The 17,232-nt window shown below is 58.3% G+C and overlaps 1 protein-coding gene across 1 annotated transcript in view; it reads right to left on the bottom strand.

Annotated features, from left to right (window-relative positions):
* The window catches only part of NOL4L (nucleolar protein 4 like), a 62,393-nt gene extending 47,540 nt beyond the window's left edge, over positions 1–14,853 (bottom strand). Inside the window, 2 exon segments of the mRNA XM_079321335.1 lie at positions 14,443–14,648; positions 14,651–14,853. Of these exon segments, the coding sequence (XP_079177461.1) occupies positions 14,443–14,648; positions 14,651–14,750 (306 nt within the window). The 5' untranslated portion in view covers positions 14,751–14,853.
* Between the last annotated feature and the right edge of the window lie 2,379 nt (positions 14,854–17,232).

The raw sequence follows: 17,232 nt of genomic DNA, 5'->3' as shown, positions 1-17,232 counted from the left end.
GGTCTTTCTTCCTCCCCAGTGTCCTTTGTCTTCCCACCTCCTCCAGTTGCACATCTCTGAGCATCTGTACCCCCGGGACCCTCTGTCCTAGGACCACCCTCCTGGACCTCGCTGCCCCTGCACCTCCTCTGTCCCTGCTCCACCGCCGACCCCGGCCGCCTCCAGCACCCGCGGATTTGTGCCGGAGGCGCCTCTGCGGGCCGCGGTCCCTCCCGTGCCGGCCCCGGGCGGCGACAGCCATTTCAGGCAGCGCTGTCCCGGGTGCGGCACGGGCCGGGCAGCGCTTCCCAGGGCCGGGGACCGGCCATGGCGCTGCCAGCGCCCAGCCCCGGCACCTTTGTTCTCGGCAGCCGCCCCGGGCACGCTCGGCCCCCGCCCGGCCCGGGACGGGGGCGGTGCGGCGGGAGAGCACGGGGAGCGCCCGGGCAGCCCCGAGCGGCGGCGCGGGGTGACATCTGCCGCGGCGGGGAGGGAGGCAGGGCCGGGCGAGCCCCCCCGCCCGGGCCGGGCTGGGGCCCGCCGGCAGGTAGCGGGTAACCACGGCAACCGGCGGTAATCCGCTCCCCCGGGCCCGCCGCCGCCGCCCCGCGCCCGCTGCCCCCGCGCCCCGCCCGGCGCGGACCGGCCCGGGGCAGGCACCGGCGGCGGCAGGGCCCGCTGTGGCCGGTCCCGCACCTCGCCGAGCCTGGGACGGGCGGGCAGGGGCAGAGTCCGGGGGTGTTCCTACCGTCCCCGGGCACCGCCATCCCGCCGGAGCTCTGCTCCGCTCTGCAGCCCCGCCACACCCCCACACGGGCCTGCCCTGCTCCCGCAGCCCTGTCAGGCTCCCACACGGGCCTGCCGTGCTCCCTCAAGGACCTGCCATGTTCCCACACGGACCTGCCATGTTCCCACACATCTCTGCCATGTTCCCACAGCTCAGTCAGGCTCCCACAGTCATGCCATGTTCCCACACGGACCTGCCATGGCTCCCCATAGCTATGCCATGCCCCCACACAGTCCTGCCATGTTTCCACAATTCTGCCATGGCTCCCCATAGCTATGCCATGCTCCTACACAGCCCTGCCATATTCCCACATGGACTAACCATCGCTCCTACACAGCCTGGTCCTGCCTTGGAGCCTGGCAGCAGCACCCACACATCTCCATCACCAGCCTCCTCCACCCACCCAGCTCCCTCTGCTCCCAGACACCCAGTGTGTCTCCAGCAGCCCCTGTGGCCATTCCTCAGCAGCCCAGCCTGGCTGTGAAAACTGCCATAATGGGAGATGTTCACAGCCAAACTGTAGCACTGATGAGCTAGCCCTGTTTTCTGTGGGGCAGCAGATCTATGACCAGCAGCTGCCACCTGATCCAGTCCATGCTGCCCGCAGTGACCTCCACCCCAAGCCCCGGTGAGCTGCCACCACCCCAGCGAAACCAGACTCCCAACCCAGGCAGCTCCAGGGAGCCAAGGGATGATAGCAGGCTTCAGGCACAGGACTTCTCAACCCTGAAACCCCTTCCCCAACTTGGACTTGGGTTTGGGAGAATCTGGGAGCGTTTTACTGGAGCTCTCCAAAGCCTGCATGCTCCCAGCTCCTCTCCAGACTGACTGGGGTAGACACTGCCAGAACTGGAAACAGCCCATTCTGGGCTCAGCAGCGTGGAGGGTCTTGGCTCTGCCCTTGCACTGGCTGGCAGGGCAGTATCTGCCTTCTCCAGTGGGACTGGCAGTTCTGCCGGGTCCCAGGAAGCCACCCCGCATCACAGCTCTGCAGGGACACATCCCTCTTCCAAGGGGGTTATGCTGGAGGGCCATCAGACTGGGACTGCTGGAGTGGGATGGGAGGGAGTGCCGACTGCTTCCCCATCTGCTGTGCTCAACAGCAGATAAACCACTGCCCTGGCCCTCGCGCGAGGGGCTGATACCAGCCGAATTCAGCTTCCTGTGAGTCAAAAGCCGCTTCCTGCCAGCAGAGCCCTGCCTGATAGTGGCTGTGTTCTGCTCTCTGCCTGGGAGCAGACCCTCTGCCCTCGCCTCTCCTTGTGCTTCCCACATGAAAGCGTGCCCTTCTGTATCTCCCAACCACAGCATCTCCCCGCCCCTGTACAGAGCTGCACGTTAAACTAATTTCCTGCTGCTGGCTGCAAGGGCCACTGTCACCCTCATCCCTGGGACAGCCAAGCTGGATGTTTGGGGCCAGCCGTATCGAGCTGTCCCTCAAGGTCACCTCCCTTGTACGCAGAGACAGGCCATGTCACTCGCTCTGCTCCAGCTGCTGCTGGCTGTGGGACACAGCCACTGTCCCCAGCCAGGTCAGGAACAGAGATCTGTCCCATGCTGGAGTTACCCCATGGCATGACTGTGGGTTCCCCAGCCTACACCAGCAGCAGGGCCATTCCTGTGGCACTCACCCACCCCTCGCCCTTTCTTCCAGCCCTGGGTAGTGCACAAAAGAGGATCCCTTTTTTGAGATGAGCAAAAGTGGGATTTGGGTTTTATCTGAGCACTCTGCTGCTCTTTCCTCTTTGAATTGCCTTTCTAATTTTCTAAAAGTTATATTTTGTTCTAAGGAAATTTTTGGTCTTCTGACAAAAATGCTCAGTTGGACCAGAGACTGGTCCAGAGACTGGACATGCACAGGGCAAAGCAGTTGGGACCTACTGGGATCAGAAACTGTGACATACAGGATGGGATGTAATCCTGACATGATGCCAGAGACTTCCCATAAAGTGCTCCAGAAATCATAGAAACATGGAATGGTTTGGATTAGACGGGACTTTAAAAAACATCTAGTTCAAATCCCTCTGCCATGAGCAGGGACACCTTCCACTAGAGCAGATTTCTCCAAGTCGCATCCAACCTGGCCTTGAACACTTGTGGGATGGGGCAGTCTGTGCCAGTATCTCACCACCCTCACAGGGAAGCATTTCCTCTGAACACTGTGATTCCTCAAGACCATCCCCCTGAGCAGCCCATGGCAGCCCATGGCTCCCCAGTGTCCACCTGTGCCATTGCTGTGGCCACCACCAGCCCACCAACCCATAGCTCACCTCTGCAACTACTCCTCCTGCACAGGCTTCAGCACCAAAACAGACATTTTATTTCAATATGGACTCTTACAACTTTTGATCAAGAAACTGTTCTTGGTACTTCTCATCTCTGGGAAGTCAGCCCTTGATTGGCTTCTATATTTAGACTTCTCCAGGGCTTTAGGAAGTTCACTCCTCATGGTATTTAGGTGTAGGATGAAAGCAGCTTTTGCGGGGGATATGTTAAACCACAGCAGGCTCCCTCTGCTAATGCTGCGAGGAGAAAGAGGAGCTACATTCCTCGAACTTCCCTCTTCCTCTTGCCCCTCATGCCACGGGCACAGTGTGCGTCTTAGAAATAGGCACCAGGGAGACACTGGGCTGAAAACAGTATCAGCTGTACTGCTCATAATAAAAGAACCCACAAGAAGATAATGGGAAATGCTCTGACTGACAGATTTTGCTCTTTTTTCTCCTAGAAATATTTTGCTAGGAAATTTTTCTGATCATTTCTGGTTGAAAAATGGGAGAGAAAGCTAAAATGCTGATGGTGCTTCCCTGAGCTGAGCATTTCATGTTGTGTCTTGCTGCACCAAGCAAACACAAAGTCCCGTCCTGCAGTCGCTACAGTGAAAACAGCCCCAGCCCTCCTGAGCAGCTGAGCATCCCTTTGGCCCAAGGGAGCCCATTTCTCCAGGGAAACTGAGGCACAAGAAGAAATAATTTTCCTGACACTCTGTACTGACTCAGGCCGAGACTGGGGGCATTCACAATGTTTCTCTACCCAGAACTGTACACAATACTTTTTTTTTTTTTCCCTCAAAGTAAACACTTCCTCATGAGGGGAGCCGGGTGCTTTATTTTTAGCTGGCAAACACAGCTGAGGTGTGTGTCTTTACGGGGCACAGGAGCCCCTTCAGAGCCAGCCACTCTTTCAGCTGAGCCGTGGGGATGGGTCCAGGCCTTTGCTCTGACCTCAGCTTATTCCTCTCCTGGCTCCCAGGCCTGGGAATGAAAACAGAGCAGCCTGGGAGGGGCGAGCCTGGAAATGGCAGCCCTGCCTCCAGCTGTGGAGAGAGCCCAGGTGCAGGGTGCCAAGGGGAGGTCGGTGTACTCGGGGTCTGGTGGGCAACTGGGTATAGGGCTGCCACCCATCTCAGGGCTGCCACCCATCCCAGGGCTGCCTAAAGGACAAAGGAGAAACCCAGCAGGAAGAGATTCCTGCTCAGATGCCTCCTCGGATGCCTGCTCTGCCTGGGAGGCAGAGGACATTTTGCACAGCGCAAGAGAGCAGAGCTGCCTCCCTGCCAGCACCAGGCTGTGCGCTGGCGGGGAAGCTGCAGGAGCAGCTGGATCTGGCAGGCAGAGGCAAGCTCAGTGCTCCCCAGTAAATGTGACCCTGCACCTGCTCGCTGGGAGTGAGGGGGAGCTGGTTCTTTCAGGGATAACAAAATTCTGGGGGCTGTGGGGCAGCCCAAGCTGCTGTTGGAGCACTGTTTCACTTGGGTTTGGTGAGAAAGGTTCCTGCAGCCTCGTGAGTGGAGCACCTGACTGACCTTCCTGAGAAATTGCTCCCTGGAGATGTGGACTTCCCACTCCCTGTCAGCTGGTGAGCATCACCCTCCTCTCTGAGGTATGCAGGACCTGTGCAGGAGAAAGTGCCACGCTGTGGGTGCCAACAAGGAAGAGATCACAAGCATTATTTTCTGGGGATTATTATAACGTTGCAGTCTTTCTTACTATTTTGAAATAGGCAGGGTTTGCACCGAGGAATTGTGGATGCTCCATCACTGCAAGTGCTCAAGGTCAGGTTGGACAGGGCTTGGAGCAACCTGGTGTGGTGGAAGGTGTCCCTGCCCATGGCAGGAGGCTGGAATGAGATGATCCTTAAGGTCCATTCTCACCCAAACCCTTCTAGGATTCTATGATTCTAAAATGTGAGTTTTGTGGTTTTTAAAAAATATATCTGCAAAGGCAGGCAGTGATTTCTGAATGTTATTTGGATCTTGGTTTAGGTGATTTGGGGGAAAATGCTATCGGAATGTAAAAAAAAAAAAGGTGGGGGGAAATAGTAGTAAATTGCATTTACAATCAGAAGAGTTTTTATATTCCACAGCATCCTGAAAAAAAACCCCAAAAAACTAGGAATCTAAAGAATATTGACAATATGTGGCCGTAACACAAACTCAAAACAAGTCTAGAGACGACTCTTCCTTGAAGTAACTTATCACTGTGAGCGATCTCCCCAGCACCAAGCACTAATCTAATAAAAATCACGACCAAAGCAAAATCCTTTGAGTCAGAGGGGGGCCAAGGCACTGTAACAAGTGACAAGATGACCTGTCACAGCAAGGTGACCCCTCTGTGCCTAGGAATAGACCCAGCAATGTCAGGGCAGCCAGGTGACATCATCACACCTACAGTGAGAATGTGGTGATGTCAAAATGAAACTGAGGAGGAGGAGGAGATAGGGAGCAGCAGCAGTTCAGCTTGTCAGTGGTAAGAAAAATTATGTGAAATCAGTTACAAATGATGCTACAGTGAATCAAGGTCAGGCAGGGCTAAGAGGCTGAGCCCTGGATGTGTGGCATCCTGGTGCCAGCTCTCTGTGCCCTGGCAGTTCCCAGTATGTGGGCCACTGTCGGAGACTCCCACAGGAACAGTGTGATGTGCCTCTAGGGACATGCTGACAGCTCAGCGGATGTTGCAGGGGGGTAAAAGGCCTGCACGCCCTCCCCTTCCAAACCAGCCTCCTCTCCAGGTCAAGGCACGACAGGGATTGAGCTGCAGCACACCACAGTGGCTTCAGAACAGCCTGGTCCTGATGCTGGAGGCTGGAAATGCCAATTGCCACAGCCAAGCACCACCACGTCTGCTCTCTGTGAGCCCACAAGAAATGGGGACACTATGGAACCATAAGGGTCATGATAGACTGACTCCATCACACCCTTTCCCAACATGGGAACCCAGGAAAACAGATGTCCACTGCCCTCAATGCAAGGAGACACTTGCATTTATCCTGGGTTCTGGCTCTGCAAGGCTGGAGGCTCCTATATAGGGAGTCAGGGCAGGGGCCACAGGCGACAGACATAGATGGAACTCTGATCTCCCCTTGCATTCAGGTAAACCGCTTTGTATTCTGATTTGTGTCCATCATAACCACTCTAGCTGAACCCTAGCCCTTCCAAAAGCCAAACTTTTAGATAAGCCCAGGAACAATTCCCCACTGACCTGGGATGACCAAGTGGATTTTTTTTGAGCTCTTAACTGAGACTACATGTGGGGAGAGCAGAAGTCAAGCATGGTTTTAGACACTCTGTCGTGGTAATCCATCTGCAGAGATCCCTCTCCCAGGTGTGGCACTTCATCCCATCACATCTGGTCTCAGTGCCACATCATTGCAGGCTGGACACATGGGGCATATGGAGTGGCCTCACATCTGGCTCTGCCTGGTCTTTTGTGAGTCTCTGTCTCTAAACAGGGATGCTTTTGGGAGCAGAGGAAAGGAGGGGCAAAGCAAGCGGGGCAGGGATGGCAGACAATTAATACAACCTGCCCTCTGTGTGAGGAATAAATTGGCAGCTGACAGGTTATAATCTGTGCAAGCAGGATCTTCACAGGAGAGGTGAAGGCTCCATTGGGGGCCAATTGGATGGTTAATTAGGAGGACAAAGCAGAGGATTCGTGAAAATGTTTACGAAACAGTGCTTGGCAAGGGAGCCCCTGAGAAACGCACACCCGAGAGGAGCTGCTTTGGGCTGGGAGAGGAAACACGAGGGTGAAACAGCAGAACGAGCGCTGAGAGGGAAAACAGCCATGCAAATGTCCGCGAGAGGACGGGGATTCCCAGGTGCCCTGCGGAGGAGTTCAGGGGAGGACCTGAGGACACCTAATTTTTCTAGAAATAGCCGGGCTGTGTCCTCCCTCCCCCCTGCGCCGTCCCCGCCCCGGCGCGGTGGGGAGCGGGCTCGGGGTGCCGGCAGGCACCGCTGCCGCAGCCAACCGGCAACCGCTGGCCGGGCAGAGAAGGGCACGAGGAAGGCAATTAAACCGGAGCTTTGATTTGGCTCACAGATGACTGCTTGTGCTAGAAATGCTCGAGCTTCTCTAAGCGCCTCGGCGGTGGCTGGAGCCGGCCTGATCCCCCATCCCCTCCTCGGCGCGTCGCTGCTGCGGCAGCGGGAGCGTGACTGATGCTCTCTGTCCCACACACGGCTCCGAGAGCTCAGAGGTAGGAACCAGTTGCTAAGAGACAGGACTGTACTTTCCAGCCCACATCCAGACCTTTGTCACCAGCTCAAGGGCTTTCTGCCGGATCCAAACGCCCGGCGCAGGTGAGCGGGAGCGGGCCGGCCTCCTCCTGCCTCCTGCCAGCCCTGGGAGCTGCAGGAGCAGCCGCCAGGCTGAGGGTGGAAACGACAAACCCAAAAGCATCCCCAGGGAACCCTGGACTGGCTGCCTGTCCCAGTGCTGTGAGACTGCAAATTGGAACAGCCTGCGGCACCTGGGAACCAATGTGGGTGGTACCTGCAGCACTGAGACCCAGAAGGTTTTGGATGGCACTACAGTGTGGATGACTCGGTATTTGCTTTGAGATGCCTCCTTCAAATGCAACCCAAGAGAGGAATCCCAAACTTTAGTCTCCGTTTTTGTTTTTTTTTTTTTTCTTGGGGACAGGGGCTTCCTGGTGAGTTTGGATTCTTAGACTCCTATAAAAGCAACCCACTACCAACTGGAAAGCCTGAACTTGAGCCACAGGGATTGAGTGACCCCATCTTTTCCAGAGCACTCCCTCCTGGTGAGAAGCAAATCCATCAGAGCCTTTGCCTGTCTGTTGGAAGGGAAATACATCCTCTGGGGCTGCCAAGCCAAAGCAGAGCAAGGACAGAGAGAAACCACTCACACAGCATTGTCTTCCTGGCTGTCACTCCGTGAAGGGCCCTGCACCGTGCCAGGAAGGCACAACCAGCCTCCACTTCCAGAGGCTGCTGCCTTAACCTGAGACATGGACACTGTTACCCAAACCTCTGCTCTGTTCTCTGCTGTCACACACAGCACAAACTGTCTGCAGTTATTTCTCCTCAAATAAATTGCTATTATTTGGCACCAGCCACAAAAGTGGAAGTCAGTAGCTTTCCAACAAAGACAATGATTTTGGCCAACAGGTACCTGCCCTTGCTACAATCAGCTAATTAAACCAGACACTGAAGCTCAAGAGGTAGCTCTGGCCCATTCTCAAAGTGATTCTTTAGAGGTGGGCACAGCTGATGTGAGATCAGGGAAAGATAATTAATAATTTGCACTAAAGAAAGAGATATTAATATGCATCCCTCTGTCATGGCAATCCCAGAGCATTCACGCTGGCCAGGATGGTGGATGGACACTTCACCAATGCTCCTCCACACCCCTGGGCTTTCCCTGCCATTTGCTTGTCCACAGTGTAAATTCACTCATAGGCTCATATGATAAAACTAAAACTGAACAAGTTGTATCAGAAGGAGATTATTGCTAAGAACAGTCCTGAGAAAGTTCCCACTTAAAGGACTGTGGCTGCCTCTCTGGGCTCTGATGCAGACTTTAGTCAGTGATTGAATTGCCTCTTCTGCCCATGGTCAGAGCAAGCCCCTTTGAGCAATGACCCAAGAGGAGAGCTGAGAACAGCCATGTACTGTCCTTACAGCCAGTCCTCTCTGCTCCTAATTAACTAGACCCTGTTTGGACCCTCTTCCTGTGCAAAGGTGGGACATAACCTGGATTGTGGGAACAACAGCCCCTTGTCAGACCTGGGGTTCTTTCCATTTCAGTCTCACTGAGCAGGGCCTGGCAGAGCTGTGCTTTGGTTGTTTGCTTTTAGACCCTCTTCAGAGTGACACCATTTGAGAATTACGAAAATAAAATTGTGGGTGAAAGAGATACCTTTCAGATAAATGTTATCCAAAAAACATTTCTCCTCTTGGATCAGCAATGCCATGCCTGTTTCTGGAATCATGTAGGATATGCAGTGTAGATGACATATATTTATTTTTCAGAAATTGTTTGGTCAGACATGTACTGGGACATGGAACCTTTGCTGATGGAGCTCCAGGTCTCACAAGTGCTGGTGACTGAAGCCAACACACAAGGATGAGGGTGGCTGGGATTGTGGGATCCCTGGGACATTGTACTAACAAACACAGTGGGACTGCCTTTAATCAGGCTTGTAGGCTTGGCAGAAATAAAGCAAGGACTGAATAAGATGCTGCTTTCCCCCTTATCCTTAGAAGTGGTGTCCTGAAAGGGTGGGAGTGAGCTGGGAGTGGGCTTTGCTGCCAAATCTCCTGTTCCCAGCAGTGGGGAATTTCATTCTGCCAGTCTGTGTAACTGCAGATCATCAGAGCTCTTTAAATTCACCTTGCTAAGCTTTAGCTACTGCCTGGTGAGCCTAAGCCAGTTCTTGGGCCCAGGGGATTGGGTGTCACTGCTCTCTCTGACTCTTATCACAGGCAGCTTCAGATGTAAAATCTGTGACTGATGTTGTGCAAACATGGAACTGAATCTGGAGAGGATGCTAATGTGGGAGATTTTCTTTAGATGGGGTTGAATGGGACCATGCACCCAGGCCAGAATTATTCCAGTCTCCTAAGGGCACATTTAAATGTAAACCTGCCGTTGGTTCCACTCCTTGGAAAAGCTGGTGCTGCCCTGTGTGCTCAGGGTGGGATCTCGCCACAGGTGAAAGCTCTGCATGCTCTAAGTAAGGCTGGTGCAATGGGAGTAATAGACAATTTCTCAGATAATACCCTGAGGCCCATCTGCCTTGTCTAAGGCTCTTCTGAATGGTCTTGATTTATTTTTTTTATCACTTGAAGTCCCCAGAAAGTCTGAGTGGTTATTCACGCCGTGAAAACCTTCTGTTGACTGATGTTCTTAGAGGTTATAGATGTGCAGCTTTTTGGGGCACTGAATATGGTCATTGAAGGGTACTTGTATCAGGAAAAATGTAGCCTCTATGAGCTGTTGGAGCAGCATCTTTCTGACATGCCTGGCTCCTCAGCTTCGGCATTCTGCCACTGTGCTGTGCTGTCCCACGGCCTGGCACCGCAGCTTTCCCAGCACAGCACTCCCTGTCTCTGGAGCTAAAACGAATTTAAGGATAGGCTGTGCTGTGAGATTTATCCACTGTCCCGTGGGATGGCTTTCCTGCTGTCCACAAAAACCTCCATCCATTTTGCATTTTGGACTCACCAATTACATTTCCAGTGCTCCCCCCCACCCCAGCATCATTCCTCGGGTGAGTTTCACCAGGCACGATTGTGAAATAATTTTGAACATCTGGTTCCAGGAGAGCTGGCACAGGTGAGCTGTACCTGTACAACAGCAGCAACCCACTGGAGCAATGCCCTCATCCTGTCAGCGATGCCTACAGAGCCCCAGAGCCTCGTGTCAGCGCTGCGGGGGACGGGGAGAGAGCAGCAAAGCAGAATCAAACGTGGGCAGTGCTGCAGAGCCTGCCTGGTCCCCACGGCTCTGCACAGCCCCCGAAGGGCCGGGCTGACACCAGGCTTCTCCTGCTCATCCCGCACCCCCCAGCCTGCGCCACGGCCTGCCAGCACGAATCTGTCCTGGCCGCCACGCCGGAGTTGTGACAAGCTCCCACCACACACGGCCAAGTACAGCATCGATTTAGAGAGCAGCTAACGCCCGAGCCCAAGTCTGAGGTGAACCCTCCCCTGCACACCCGCTGCTCCGGCCACAGCCATCTGCTCCGCCGCTTGTCACCGAGTGCTGTCCATTTCCCTGCACTGTGGCTCCATCTCGCTCCACGTTTGTCTGGGAAAGACTGTCTAAATGATGCTAAACGCTTAGGACAAGAGGGACATGAGATTATAATGAACTGCATCTTAGCACCTTGTCACGGACAAATTCTCCCACAGTTCTTAGCAAAGCTGGGGAGAAGGATGAGTGCTGCCCATCCAGTGCTAGGATTCGGTCCAGCCCATGGATAACGAGTGAGTTCACACCTTAGAGTGCGTTAGTCATAGGAAAGAAGGGCAGATCTGAGCACTTTGGGCTGTATCCATTGTCTGTGCTGCAGCAGCACACAAAGATACCCTCCTCCTCTTCAGTACAGCCTAAGTGTATTTTTTCCCAACACCCTGACCTAAAGGATGCACAGTCCAGCCCGTGTGTGAATAGGGCTGTCAGGCAACAATGTCCTACACTGCTAAACCGCCTGTGTTTATCTGCACAGGGCTTTTCTAATTGTATGTGTTAAATGTCCAGCATCTTTGGGACGTTCATCTGGGAAAAAGAAATGTGAACAGTCTCTGTGCCAGACATCCGTCCGCACTGCTGTTCCTATTCCCAGTGCATTCTTTGAGAAGACCACCATCTGCTCTGACCACCACCTAAGGCAGATGCCCCCTTCTCAGTGCACAGTCCCCGCTCTCAAGCCACCCAAATCTGATTAGGCCTGTTCTGATGAGAGGCCTGGAGGAGGGCAAGGGAAAGTTACTCAGGAGAGAAAATAATAACCACATGTTAATTAATTTTTCACTACAGATGCACAGAAAATACACAAACCAGCTCAGGGTGCATAACCTAAAAGGAACAGCTCTACTGGTTTTCTGGAGGGGTGGGGGGCATGATTATTTTGGGGGTTTGGGATTATCATTATTATTATTTTCCAGAGGAGGAGTGGCCCCAGCCCTGTCAGGGAAAGGAAATCTTATCCCCACTGCTGCCCTCTACACGCTCTTTACCACCTCTTTTCCAGCTTTCCCTCCGGGTCCCTCGAATTTCCTGTGGCGTCCTGCAGCGAGAGCAGAGCAGGACGCAGCCCCTGCCACCCCCTGAGTGCAGCCGGGGTGGGGGCTCTGCTGTCCCTGCAGCAGGAGCCATCCCCAGAACGGCGCTCGCCCGGCAGATGTGCTCGGGGAAGGGCGAGCGGACAGGACGAGTGGGATCAGATTGCTGAGGAGCACAGCCAGGGGAAACCAACCAAAACACCGCTCCAGAAGTATTTGGGAAAAGCAGCTGAACAGACTAAAACCAGAATCCAGGCGTTACTGTCCAGCAAAAGCCTCCTATCAGCTTCATGAATTATTTGACTGTGTGCCTGAGAGTAAGGAAATACACCCCAAACCCAGCCCAAACTACCAACGATGCAGAGAGCACTGAATTACGAGGAGCTGAAGAAAATCCCTGACAAGTTATCTCTAAATTTGAGAGCCACTTCAGGCAAAGGCAAACTCTCAGCTGCAGCCATCTGAAATGGTCCATGGGATTCCTGGCGGAGAGCGGCACAGTGGGGCCAGGGAGGCCAGGACCAAAGGAGCAGAAGGCAACAACTTCGACAGATCCCACTCTGGAAGGTTTTGGGGACTGTGATGACTGGTCTCCCATTGCAGTGGCTTTGCAAAGTGCTCCTGGTCCTAGCATCTGGCAGGCATCTAGGCACTGGGAAATAAGCTGTATTGCCCCTTGGAAAATTCGGTTGTCCCCTAGGATAAAGCTGCTTATGTTTGCTGGTTTAGGGGAGCCTGGGTGTAACGCCTGTCTGTAGCCTGCAGGGACTCTGCCAGGGAAGATGCGGGGGCCTAGGCATGCTCCTCGCTGAAACTTCATCTGTGCAGAGGCCCTTTGGGAATATGCGGGCTTGTGCCAGCCTGGCTGAGCCGCTGACCCTCGGGACTCCCTCCCGGACAAAGGGGAGGGGGCGTCTAGCGAGCAGCGGGGTCGAGGGAGTCTGGCTCGGCCTCTCTGGGGTACCATGACTCTGCAGCATTTGGAAGATCTGGGATAGAGTCGCTGACTGGATGGAGAGGACCCGGGAGGAAGTACAGGATCTTTGGAAGGGGGTACAGCTCCTAATCCGCCCTCCTCAGGGGATCCTGGCACAGAGGGAGTGATAGAAGAGGGCTGCTAAGAGGTCTTAAAAAAAAAAAAAAAATCGCAAAGAATTTTTTTGGGGCATTGCATGGGGGAGGGGGGCTGAGAGGGGAGAAAGAAAGGAGCCTCAGAGCACCACGAAGGGAGAGGGAGAAATAATGACCCTTCCCCCTCCCCCCAATAATCAGGCGGACCAGATGGGAGGTAAATAGTGCGTTTAGAAGCATTTGCCACAGATGGGCTGCCCTCAATGGAAGCATCCTCCAGCCACATCAATGCTGGAGTCTGTGTGCACAGAAAACACTGCACCCTTCAGAGCAGCAGCAGCGGCAGCAGCAGCAGCAGCGGGAGAGGCGGGGAGGGACAAGGGAAAAAAAAATCCCTGCCAGAGCCCTCCGGTGCCCGCGGTCCCGGCGGGGCGGAGAGGGGCGCGGGGGATGGCGGGGGGCACGGGGCCGGGACCGGGGCAGCCCCGCCGGGCGCTCCCTGCGCGGGGCCGGGGCCGCCAAAGTTGCGCGTTTCCCCCCGCGCCGGGGAGCGGGACACGCTCGGGACGGGAACAATGGGGCGGCGGGGCAGCCCCGGGCGGCGGCGGGAGGAGGGAGGGAGGCGGCGGCCGGTGCCCCGCTCCCCGGCCCGGCCGGGCGCCGAACAATGAGGCTCCGGCGGGGGAGTTCCCGGGACAGCGGCCCGAGAGCGGGCGGGGGGGCCGCCCTAATCCGGGCTCTGCCGCTGCCCGCACCCCCCGGGGCACCGGCTGCGGCGGCCGCGCCGGGCGGGCAGCGCCGCGGGACGCCGGGGCCGGGCTCAGCGCGGCGGCCGGGCTCGCCCCGCTCGGCTCGATTCGCCCCGCTCCGCTCCTCTCCGCTCCGCTCGGCTCGGCGCGGCAGCGGGGCGGGCAGGGCGCGGCGGCGGCGCGGGGGGGCGGGGGTGCCGGCGCCCCCTCCCCGCCGGCCCGCTGCCCTTGACTGCAGGCCCTGTCCCGGCCGTGGGGCGGATGGGAAATGCCGGGCGAACGTGATCGGACAGGGCGGGGGGCGGCGGGGCCCGCACCGGGCGGCGGCGCGGCCCCCCCGCGGGGCAGGTGCACGGCGGCGGGCGCGGGGCACCGCCGCCCCCCTGCGTCCCCCGCGCCGGCAGCGCCCGGGGAAGGAGGCAGCACCGGATGGGACGGGGATGGGGATGGGGATCGGGGGGGCGGCGGAAGGTGTGAGGCTCCGGGCGGGCGCCTCTCCCCATCCGCATCCCGGGCGGGTCGGGGCGGCGGGGGCGCGGCAGCTGCCCCGGGAGCGGCGGGGGCTGCGGGAGCGGCCGGGCCCCGCGTCGCGCCCCGCATGGGGCATGCGCGCTCCCGGCGGCCGGCGGGGCTGGGCCGCCCGGTGCTGACGGGACAGGGCCGGCGCGGCGGTGGAGGGTACCGGGGCCCCGGGGGTGCCCGCCCCCACCCCGGGCAATTACCCCCCCCCTCCCTGCCCGCACCCCCGGGGAGGACAAACAGACACGGACAGGCAGGCAGACAGACAGACACAGAGCCCCCGGGGCACGGAGCGCACTAACCGTTCCCGTTTTCACCGGCACATATACCACCACTTGACCCATCTTCGTCGCCTCCCTGGTGCCGTTTCCCAGGCGGAAGCCCTTGGACCGGACCCAGAACTGGAACTTGCCTTTCTCCCCCCCGCCGGAGCCGCCGCCGGAGCCGGTTCCCCCCTGCAGCACCTCGGCGATGCGCTGGTACTTGCTCCGGGTCACCGTCTTGGTTTGGCCGAGTCCCCGTAGGTGCGCAGGCACCAGTCCCGGAACTGCCGCCCCAGCTCGCTGTCCCCGGGGCGGCTCCCCCGCAACAGTAACGGCGGCTTCGGCATCGCCCGGCCGGCGGCGGCGGCGGTAACGGCGGCGGTAGCAGCAGCAGCGGCGGCGCCCGGCCCCGCGCCCTGTCCCGGAGCGGGCGGAGGGACAGCGGCGCTCCCGGGACGGGCTGCGGGGGCGGCGGGCGTGATGGAGCGGGGAGCAAGAGGCGCAGGAGGGGTGGCGGCCGCTGTAATGGGATGGGGGGGGAGCACCGGGGCTCGGACAGCGACCGGAGGGAGGCACCGGCGGCGCCAGCAGCAGCAGCAGCCGCTCCTGTCACAGGATCACAGGCGGCTCCGGCTCGTCCCCCTCCCTCCCTCCCTCCGCCCGCCCGCCCGCCCGCCCGTCCCTGCCTCCTCCGCCCCCCTCCGGCCGCCTCCTCCTCTCAGCGGGATCCCACCTGTTAGAGCGGCCCCGCCGCCACCGACGGGTCCCCCCCACACACTTCAACCCCCGGCCCCGGGGCAGCTTCTCCCCCCGCCCCGGCTCCGGTGGGATGCGCTCCCTTGGCTGGGCCGCCTCTTCCCGCCCCCCCCCGCTTCCTCGCTCCTCGGCCATACAGCCCCGTACGGCCGGGGAGCGGGATAGCGGAGCGGGGGAGCGAGCGGCCGGGGCGGGGTAGGGGGTGTCGGTGGGCGCGGGTCCCGGTGCCGGTCCCAGACAAAGGGCCGGCGGGGCGCGGGCGCACGTGTGCGGCGGGACGGGCCGGCGGGGGCGGAGGCGGGCACCTGCCGAGCCGCCGCAGAGCCGGGGAGGAGCCGCGGGGGCAGCGGGAGCGGCGGTGGGAAGGTGAAGGGGGGGGGGGTCCGCCGCCCGCCGCGAGGACCGGCATCGCCCCGCAGCGCCCTCGGTTGACCGGAGCGGCTGCGGCTTGTCCCGCCGGACCGAGAGAGCCGCACCCCGCCCCAAGCCCGGCCCCGGGGCAGCCGCGGTCCTGCCGGCCCCTGGAGCGGGAGACAAAGGCCGGACCCCGGCCCCGGTGCCTCGCTCCACTCCCCCGCCCTCCGCATCCGCCTCGCGCCCCGCAGCCGCGGCTGTCCCGCGGCGGGACCGAGCGCCGCCACTGCGGGGCGAGCGGGGGGGGCCGGGACATGGTCCCGCTGCTCCGGCCCCGAGGGGGCGGAGGCGAGGGCGGCACGGCGGCCCCGGGGGGGGTGAGATGGGGCGGCCCGTCCCGGCCGGCGGCTGCGGCTCGGGCTCTGCCCGGCGCTCACACGCATGTGCCGAGATGCTGGTGGTGCCACACGTGTGCTCGCGGTCTGTCCATCGGTGTCACATGTGTGCTCCATGCCCACCCGACTGTGCCACGCGTGTGCTCCTGGTCTGCCCATCAATGCCACACATATGCTCCCGGTCTGTTCATTGGTCCCACGCATGTGCTGCTTGTCCATCAGTGTCATATGCATGCTGCTGGTCTGTCCATCAGTGCCACATGCATGTTCCATGCACACTCAGCGGTGTCACCTGTGTGCTCTTCTTCTGTCTGTTGGTGTCATGTATGTTCCCTGTCTGTCCATCAATGCCACATATGTGCTCCCAGTCTGTCCATTAGTGCCACATGTGTGCTCCATGCTCACCCAGCAGTGCCACGTTTCTGCTTCTGGTTTGTCTGTTGGTACCACCACACGTTCCTTGTCTGTCCATCACTGCCACACATGTGGTCCCAGTCTGTCCTTGAGTGCCACACGTGTGGTCCATTTGTCCATCTGTCCCATACCTGTGTTCCCTGTCCATCAGTGACCTGCATGCTCCCAGCCTGTCCATCACTGCCATACACGTGTTTTCTGTCTGTCCATCAATGTCAAACATGTGGTCCCAGTCAGCCCATTGGTGCCACCTGTGTGCTCCATGTCCACCTGGCAGTGCCATTCATGTGCTCCTGCTCTGTCCACCAGTGCCACATGTGCTCCATGCCCACCCAGCAGTGCCACACACTTGCTCCATCCCAAGTCAGGGGCACAACAGTGGTCCATACAGGGGCTGCCTGCATGGCCAGCAGTAGTATGGCTGGCATGAGGATGGCAGGAGCTGAGAGACTATTGGAACCTGGAAGAGGAATTTGATGTGTCAGGGAAATCTCTGATGTTGGTGCTGGACATGCTGGGCGTGGCATTGGAGCAGCCAGGGCAAAGCTGCCAGCAGTGCCATGTTCCAAGGCTGGAGACAGGGGATGGTGAGGGCACTTGACAGCTGAAGGGCAATTTTCTTCACTGTCCCTTACCCTGTGCCACTCACATGGTACCCATCCAAAAGATCTTGAGGTGAGAATGGAATGCTGCAGGAGCTGAGCCATGGGCTAGCCATGCCAGAGGGGGGTGTGGTGAAACCAGGGGATGTCCATGCCACTGGAGCATTGGCATTGCTTATTGCAATATGCCACAGTAGATCGTGTTGACTGTCCCCATCCCACAGAATGTGGACAACTCTCAAAAACTTCTCACTGTCACCATCCTGTTTGCCCTGGGCCCAACATGACATCATTGAGAGGGACTTGGG

The sequence above is a fragment of the Erithacus rubecula genome, assembly GCF_903797595.1.
Source record: "Erithacus rubecula genome assembly, chromosome: 18".
Taxonomy (NCBI): Eukaryota; Metazoa; Chordata; class Aves; order Passeriformes; family Muscicapidae; genus Erithacus; species Erithacus rubecula.
The sequence above is the reverse complement of the archived record's forward strand: the minus strand, read 5'-3'. Positions and strand labels throughout refer to the sequence as shown.